A 9,395-nucleotide genomic window follows, 5' to 3' on the forward strand; every position below is an offset into this window, starting at 1 on the left:
ACTTAGCAACCCAGATCGAGAATAGGCAATGGTTTCATTTTCCACCGCAGGGCTGATAACGGAAATTTTTAGAATGTAGACACAAGGTGATACAAGAGACTGACCTACAACGTCTCTGCGCGCATTCATTTGCACGATTCAGCCTGGTTCGACATCGTGCCCCGTCGAACCAGGCTCACGTGAAAACATAACTGTAACCGTTTCAGACTGTGCTTAGAACGGTTCGGCGCGATGGTGGAAAAGCGCTCTCTAATCCACTGGAGTAGATCATTTTACGTCATTTTCTGTAATCTAATCAGATACCGGTAGACGGCGTTAGTGATTTAGTGGTGTATCCACCAAACAGCCTTTAGTTTTTTTTTTATATATTCTTTGCAAATGAACATACATAAAAATTGGAGAAATATAACATTGGACATATGTGACATCAGTACACAGAATTAATAATGGAAATAAAACATTTAAGGAAGGGCAACCAAAAACCGCCAGACGAAATAAAGAAAACACAACAAGAAACACAAATTACATGTCTATTTTAAATTTGCAGAGAATATTCGAAGCCCTTAAAGCCTTTCTATTGTTTTCATTCATCCAACACATTACAGTACTAACGGAGTTGACCAATGAAAACGCTAGATACGTGAGTCATGGCAGTGGAGCGTGGTTTGCACTTAAATGGTTTGGAAAAAAGAAAACATGCCCATAGGGTAACCAAACCTCAAAAAGTTCAAAGGTAATTGAAAAACTGTTGTTTACATCCATTATTATTGTCATTTAATGTGCTATGTTTTGTAATATTGATGCACTGGTGAATGAGACATGATGAGGTAGTTGACTTTGGTAAAAGCTGTGAGGGCAGGGTGGGATCTTTGTCCCTTTCATGCTTTTAAATCTGGCTTACTATTGCTAGCCGCTGCGAAACTGCCTACGCTTCCTTTCTAGACTGTAAATATTTTATATATGCTACATATATTTTATCTGAATTCTGTGTTAGTCACAACATTTTTGCAAATGCTCCTTGACCGAAGTAACATTTTGTTATGAAGGCCTCTTCAACGCTTGCATTGTTGTTTTTAATCGAAACGCACATTGTCTATCTTAACTGCATTATTTCTTACAACATTGTCTGTTTCAGGGAGATTTATTTGCTTCAAAAGTTTGTGATTTATTAAGTGTGAATTGTGATTTTAGTCACTGCTGGTCAGATTATCAAACCTCTGATGAACTAATGTGAACAGATTTCTACAGCTGAGCTAACAGTATTCTCTCTGTTCGTTTTTTTGGTCAGATTCTCTCATTGTTTCTGTTTGGCATGTGTCACAGAGACGTCAACAAAATCCATCTTTTTCCCGTCGGGCGGGGGGAGAAGGGGAGGTCTTCGTGCCTGATTTCTAATAAAAATTTGCCGGGAGGATCAACTCAGGGGGCTGATGTTGCTGAAGTGACAGAGCCAAAACAGCTAATCTTCACAGTCGCAGTTTCAAGCACTTAGTTTCTCAGTTGTCTGTGAAATAAGCTACTCCGTTTTCCATTTGCACACACCCCTCTCCCTCCTCCTTGTGCACTTGCATGCTCTTCCCTTTACTCTGACCCCTAAGACTGAATATTTTAGCGGCTTGTTTTGATGGGTGTGCACTTAGTAGGGTCAGGCTGAGCATCGTCTCTAATGTAATCCAATAAAGTTTACATACACTACATGAACAGAAGTGTGTTTAAATAAGTGCTTTTATCAGTTTAATATTAAAACTCTGTCGCTTCTGGTTGCCCTGTTACCGAAATGAAATCCTCACCTTGTGGCTTTGTTTTGCTCGACAGGATGTGGAGATCCGTACGAACGCCGCGCTTTACCTCCCTCAAATCAGTGAGCTTCTGAACAGGGTTCCCCGGCAGATGCTCCTGCTTCTGAAGACCAACGACCTGCTGAGAGGCATCGAGACCATCCTGCAGACCCGAGCCAGTTCCAGCTCCTTCATCAACATGTCCCGCTGCTGCACACGTGCCATTGCCAGGTACAAAACTATGGTTTTACTATAGTAACTGTCGGAGGGTTAAGCCTGATGTCACGCACCACCATATATGGAAGGTCATATACCGTTTCCGGGTCCTAACACTCAGTTAGATACTATTGGCAAACAACAGATAGTGCTTATATACCGTAGGCTCATGGCGAGCTATAAAATTATCAGAAAACCGTGATCCTCACCCTTATCTTCATAATGAAATCCCAAATGTCCAGTAAGCGATTTATTTTTCATCATTTACTCAAATATTGATGTCGGAGATTACGTGAGCCTGGTGACTGTAGTGAATACTTTTTTGCATTAATAGATGTTTCGCTTAAATATGCAATACGAGTAAACTGTGCTCATAAACATCTGTTTAAGCTGTAGCCCAGCTTGAAATGAAAAGATGCTTTTACCCAAAAAGGTTTTCCTTACGTCACCACTTAACAACCAAATATTGATGATTTTACAAAAACTAGTAACCATTTTTTTTAACTGTAGTAAAATCAGTTTTTAAAATGTTTAAATATTTATAAAAATAAACAGTAACCCTAGATATATAATAATATAATTCTCTAGTATGTGCAGTATGGAAAGGTATAGTATATTACGCAACTCATAGTATAGTACATATTCCAGCTGGGTATGGTACAGTATGGCCTAGTGTCTTGTAGTACGCACAGTACAGCGTAGTGTAGCCTAGTGCAGTATCGTACACTATTGTGTAGCCTGGTGTAGTAAAGTACAAAATATTATATACTCGTAAGGTTTTAATAGTATACCTTAGTGGAGTATAATATGGAATAGTATAGTCTTGTACAGTACAGCATAGCATAGCATAGCATAGCATAGTCTAGTAGCCTATAGTTTAGTTCAGTGCGGTATGGCACGGAATAGCCTATTGCAGTATATTAAAGAATAGAAAAGCCAGGGGGTATAGTATGATATACTATAGCCTGTGCAGTATATTACAGAATAGCATGGCCTTGGGTAGTACAGTTAACTAAACCTATAATGAATACACATAGAATCTAGCTGATGTTGTTTGTCCACCTCACCACCCCATCCTTTAACCCGGTTTTGTAACTCGGCATACTCATTTTGATGTCAAATATGTAAAAAACATGCAAAACATGTTGCATGGTTTTAGCACCTGACCTGTTCTCAAAGCATCTGTCTGTTCATCTCTGCATGTCTACTTAGAAGCTTAACTCCCTGATGTCATCTCAGCGCTCATAGACAGTGTCATTTCTCTCACACCAGTAACCCATAAACACACCGCAGGAAATCCAGTTCATATGAGAGGACACAGGGAGTCCTCACAAAACACTTAAATGCTTCTAGAGACAGCCACACACACACACAAACATTTGACTTCCATGCTAATGTGTGAGCGTAGGCCGCTGTATCGTACCGTATTGTACTTTCCACAGGAGCGAGCGGTGATCCTATTGATTTATTTGCACCATTCTAATGAAGAACATGATGATTGTGGGAGAAAATCGTTGGGATTTGAAGGAGGCCAACTGACAGTTGGCAGAGGAAAGACGTTGAGATCAGCTGGTAAAGGATTTTCCGAGCGGTACAGAAAGAAAGAATCACCCATACATGAAACTCGATGTCGTCTGCCTCAACGCATCTTTATTAAAACCAAATGGCAGCAAAGTGCGGAATGCAGAATCTAAAATCCATTACCCATTGGCGTGCTCAGAGACGCAGCAGAAAGAGTAAGATGGACCTAGAGAGAATTAACTGGACCGTCACACTGATTTAGTTTGATGTGAGCAGAAATGTTTGCAGTGTCATCAATTAATGCGAGTTGCCGGTTCACAAGCTGAACTTTGGAAATTGTGCCTGAAAACGAATATTCTGTCATTATTGACTCGCTCTTAAAAGACTGTTGTTTTTATTCAGTGGAACAAAAGTAAAAATTCGTATGTTCAGCAAACAGGAAATAAAACAATATTATCATTATAGTTGTCTGAAATAAAATGTGTAAATGTAAAATGCCCAATGAAAAGAAAGTGTCATTAGCATTCTTTCAGTAGTTTCTCACTGCAAAGTATTCTTTCCAGCCTCACTGTACAAGTGACTAATCCACTCCATGTGATCCCAGTTCTGGAGTGTGCTTTTAGATACACTTAATGATGGTGGGGAAAATTATTTTCTTTCACAAGCTCAGTCTTTTAAACAGCTGAGGTTAGATTTTCCTCTTCTGTAATTATCCTTCATTTAAGCGCTCAAGTTGATGGGGAGCACGCGTTGAGCCAATCCGTGCACTGTCGACAATCTTTTCTTGTAATGGGGGATATAAGTGGTTGGATTTCTGTCCTCAGTCTGGGAAGTCACATTGAGGTCAAACATTGTGCAGACAATTTTATTTATATAGCGCTTTTCACATCGTGCATTGTTCCAAAGCAGCTTTACAGGAGACGAAAAAAAAATAAAAAAGGTAACACAAAGCACTGTGCATGGTGTTTATAGTACAAGCAAGATCATTCTAATATCTAATAAAAGAAGTCTCCCGGTAAGCAAACCAACACGGCTCTTTGGCGAGGAACCCAAACTCCAATGATAGATAAATGGAAATAAAAACCTCGGGAGAAACCAGCCTCAGTCGGGAGGGCCAGGTCTCCTCTGACTTGTCACAGCTGCACTAAGTGACTTTTTATTAAAACTTACTGTGTACATGTTTATGAAAAATAGGGAGAGCTTATTAGTTAGGACAACAGTTTGAAGTTGCAAGAACTGTCTTTAATGTCATGCACACTTTTATGTCAAACTCTTGTAACATGAATATAGCACAGTACAGTGTGATGAACTATTTATTATTATACTATGTTATTGTAAAAGTGTAATAATTTATATTTTTTATGCTAGACTTGAATGGTTTTCTTTTTACTCACGTTAGAGATAATTCACCGCAAAAATTGTCATTGTTCACTTAACATCAGATTGTTCCAAACCTGTAAACATTTCTTCGTTTTGCTAATCACACAGATCTCGCCCCCATTTACTCCCTAAGGGGGGAATACAAATACTATGGGAGTCAATCTGACTAAATCCCTTCCTTTGTGTTCAGCAAAACAAAGACATTTATACAGATTTGGGACAATCTGAGGGTGAGTCAATGTCGACGGAATTTTCATTTTTGGGTGAAGTGTCCCTTTAAGGCGAATGTGGTGGACTTTTTACTGGCTTTGCTCTGGTCCATGTTGAAGATTTTATTGAGCAAAATGTAAAGGAATCATGTAACCATTATGTTACAATTATAAGTTCATCTCACATAGTGAGGTCTTTTCTTAGTGTATCTCTAGTTGTACATAGTAGAGTCTTTGTTATCATTTGGGGGTCCCACCAGATAGTAAAGACACCTGTTATCACGAGGGCCTTATTGATGAGACATGTTAAAGAAAGATCCATTTCAATTTATATAGTAACCCTCCATAACTCAGTTTGACGTGTGAATGGGAAGACCCCTATAAAGGTCTCCCCACCCAGACGGAGTTCAGATGTTCAGCAGGCAACTCGGCTTTATGTCTTTGATTGCATCTTTGATATTAAGTCTTCCTTTGGCAATTGAACAGTTTTGAGAGTGATTTTTCAGAGCACCGAAAGAAACCACAACATCCAGTCTTGAATAATTTGTTTACCAAAACAAGATCACATGGATGCTCATAATCGCTAACATCTATCATATTAATGCATAGCCTAGATAGTTTATTAAGTGATTAACTCTATTAAAGAAGATTTGTTAGCTATTACTGGAGTATGAAGTTCTCTCTCTCTTACTGAGTAACTTAATCAGAACATCAGACTACTTTATCAGATCACAGGAGTCTGGCATTAAAAGACTACACCATAACTTTATTAATATACAGTATCAAATATGATCTGGGCTGGGTTTCCCAATACCTTCATAACGACATGTCATTCTTAAGTTATACCTTAAGAGTGGTAGCGATCTTAAGAACGACGTTGCGATACGAAGGTTTCGGCCCGGTGCACATACATTCACAGTCCGTTTCATGCATCAATACCATTTGTGATCAAATCGGTATAATATATAAAAAAATGTGTTCTAGGATAATCTAGTACATATTGCATCTTGTCATAATGGTATTTACAACATAAATATGTTTATCAGTGTTTCTCTCATCTTTTATATATTAAATAAAATTGAATCAACGGTGGAAAATGAGTTTTGAAATATGCTCGTATTTACGACTTTATGGGGCATTGTACAATTTTTCAGACGTGACTTGAATGCACCATGAGCTCATCATAGTGCATTCTGGGATTGCAGATCTTCTCTTGTTGCTTTGCAAAGTATCAGAGCTTATACAAACATTACATTTAAATGCCTGTTTGCGAGGTGTAATGACTAATGAGAAAGTCTGCGAGTGCATGCTGGCTTCACCTGTCATTGTCTGTCCTCAGCTCTCATGGACCAGCAGGCTGTAAGGTCTCTGGCTGAGCAGGGTTAATAATTCATGACCTTCAGCTCTGTGACATCCTCTATATCTCACAATAAAATATTCAGCATAGATAATTTAAGAGACTGCCAGTTATGCAACGCTACAACTACTAAGAAAAAAAAATAAGAAAAAATAAAATATTTACACACCATCCAAAATTAATACTTGCATGTTCAGGTTGTGGGCATGATAGTCTGACCCGTGATAGTCTGACGTAAGCACTTACAAATACAATCTCTCTTTGACTAGGACATCTTACGATGGGACATGACTGTCTCATCTTTGATATGATGCTGACATTGTGACCTGTACTGTTTCCCTCAAAACTGCAAGCGAAAACAGCCAAATAATTACGTGTAGTTAAACATTTCCAAATATTGCGGTAAGAAATATATTTGGCTGGTAAATGTTCTAATTTCTTCTGGATGTGGCAAATGTAGAAAAAGGTTCATTTGGGCTCTGTCTACACCGGCGAGCATGTAAACGTTGATATGTTCACGAGGTTTTTGGCAACATTAGACAGGTGACGAATCGAGACTGATTCCTGGATTCCCATAAATCCCTTCTCTCCGTTTGCAGCCAATATTCTGTTCATGGTGTCAGTTGTTCCTGTCGGATCGTAGAAATGAGTCCGCAGTCTGACACCTCCTGTCTGAAACAGCAGATACGGTCTAACATGTCAAACTTCTCCAGCTTGAACAGAAATCTCTGTACAATTAAGATACTCTCAAGATTAGAAGCCGATTCACTCGTACTCTCCTCATTTCTCCCAGCCTAATTCCTTTTGTTTTAAAGAGCCATGCAGGAAAATAAATGCCATTGCACTTGCTGTTTGTCAGTTCAAAGCTGTTCACTCTGACACAATGTGAGATGCATTCTGGAGTCTTTGTTTTTCCCTAAGGACATCCCAGATACTACAGCCCTTTCTCCTCTATCTCTGTTTCTGTATCTGTGTTAATATTACATGACCCAGTGTGCCCTGTTGAACTTAAACTATGAGGTCCAAGCCAAAACAATGTGAATAATTTACAGCCATCTTTCGTTAACTAGTGTAATCTGACCTCTGCTATATGTCTATGTTCTTCACTTATTTCCTGTGTTTGTCTGTGCCTGTCTCTTAGACACCAGAGGGGTAAAACCAAGTCCAGGAGCATGCGACTGCAGATCTCGCTGTCTGAGCGTTGGGCTCTGTGCCAGATAGGCCTCTATGAACTTATGTTGTGGCTCCGCAGCTCTGTGCTGGCCAGATGGGTCTACTATCTCATCGGCTGCCTTCCGTGCCCAAATTGAGATGCTGGTGTCATGCCATGTCACCCTAGCCAGTCCTCTTCTGAGCCACACAAGGGTTGAACTCCGCACACGTCACAGCGCATCATGTTTATTCGTGGATCTTTTTAATGATCATAGTGTCAAATGAACAAAATGGTTTTATTATTGCACAGATTTCATCGTAAATGAACAAGTGACAGAATGGTCATGTGATCAGTATGTATTAAAGCCAATGGTCACTCCATGTTTACCTTCCGGTTATTTATTTTGTTTCTCAGTTACTGTATGTACAGTGAAAATGCAGTTTTACAGAGTCACAAACTTGTGAAGTCCTTTTTGGAAACAGCATTGGGCTGCTTTGTGTATATCTCTGGATCTCCACAGATTTAAAGCGATAGTTCAACCAAATTTTAAGTTTATTTGCAAAAACAAATAAGTCTATTTAAAAAATAATTGAAAAATTCATGTTTTTGATTGTGGTTCTTTTCTGTGTTAGCTGTATTTTTATACAGTTATTATAACTTACACTGTGTCTACACCGGACACAGTGCAATGTGGTGTGACAAAAGGCAATAAAACCCATTGGAACCCATTATAATTTAACATTTTGTTCACACTGGGTGCGGCGCGATGCGACACCAAAATCCCATTAGAACAAGCCGTGTCGTGCTGTGCCGTGCTGCGTCCGGTGTAGACACGGTGTAAATCAAAACAACCCAACTGAAGTTTGATTGAAATTACTTGGAAATCTGTTCACCCTCATATGGTTCAAAACCTGTATGGCTTTCTTTCTGTGAAACACAAAGATGATATTTTAAGAAATGTGGTTTAGTATCCCGATCCCCAATGTTGTTTGGTTACCAACGTTTTTCAAAATATCTTTTGTCTTCTGCTGATGAAAGAAAGACATGATGGCGCACAAATGATGAATGAATTTTCATTTTTGGGTGAACAGCTAGTCCTTGTTTTCGCATTGCTTTGGATTTCCCTCTTCCATACTTTTAAAGGTTATCAAGTATTCATTAAAGTTTATAAATAAAAGGTGTAGCCTAACATTAAAGTTATAATTCAATTATGATGATATTTACTTTTGGTTTTCTGAATAGAACTTACTTTATTTATCATGCTGGATCAATGAATGTAAAAGTAGTGTAACTGTTAACAAATGGGTAACATGATTTCAGTCCCATGTATTTCAGAGTGTCTAAATCAATCAAATCACATTTTGGGAAAATGAATGAAAAACCTCATATTAAACAACAAAACTGAATAAATATCTTTAGTTAAATACAAATTAAGCTATTTCAGCAAATCTGTGGGATATGCTTTGAATCAGTTAAAAGAAACAAACTCATTTGTTCCTTTCTGTTTTAAATATTCCATTGTAGCTTGGTTCAGTTTGTTTTGCAAAATCAAAATAATTTTCTCTGTACTTACTGTATATTACTTTAACATACAGAGTGCATTGCAACCAAAATCAAAGCTTGTCACAGAGACTTGTTTCAGGTGGTGAAGTGAATATCCGAGCCAACTTAAGTTAGCCCCTTTATGTATGACTGATAAAGAGGCCACAGGAATGGAGCTTCAAAGTAAATCGGCTGTTGTGTCGCCTTATCCCAGCCTTCAGGCCAGCAGCTAGGGAATC

At 38.6% G+C, this 9,395-nt stretch overlaps 1 protein-coding gene across 1 annotated transcript in view; it reads left to right on the plus strand.

Moving 5' to 3' along the window:
• adck1 (aarF domain containing kinase 1) overlaps window positions 1-9,035 on the plus strand; it is an 84,666-nt gene extending 75,631 nt beyond the window's left edge. The window contains exons 10-11 of the mRNA XM_079457909.1: window positions 1,816-2,009; window positions 7,603-9,035. Coding sequence (XP_079314035.1) covers window positions 1,816-2,009; window positions 7,603-7,771 — 363 coding nt within the window. The 3' untranslated portion in view covers window positions 7,772-9,035. The remainder of the gene's footprint in view (window positions 1-1,815; window positions 2,010-7,602) is intronic.
• The last annotated feature ends 360 nt before the right edge of the window (window positions 9,036-9,395 follow it).

Source organism: Barbatula barbatula (assembly GCF_947034865.1).
Source record: "Barbatula barbatula genome assembly, chromosome: 6".
NCBI lineage: Eukaryota > Metazoa > Chordata > Actinopteri > Cypriniformes > Nemacheilidae > Barbatula > Barbatula barbatula.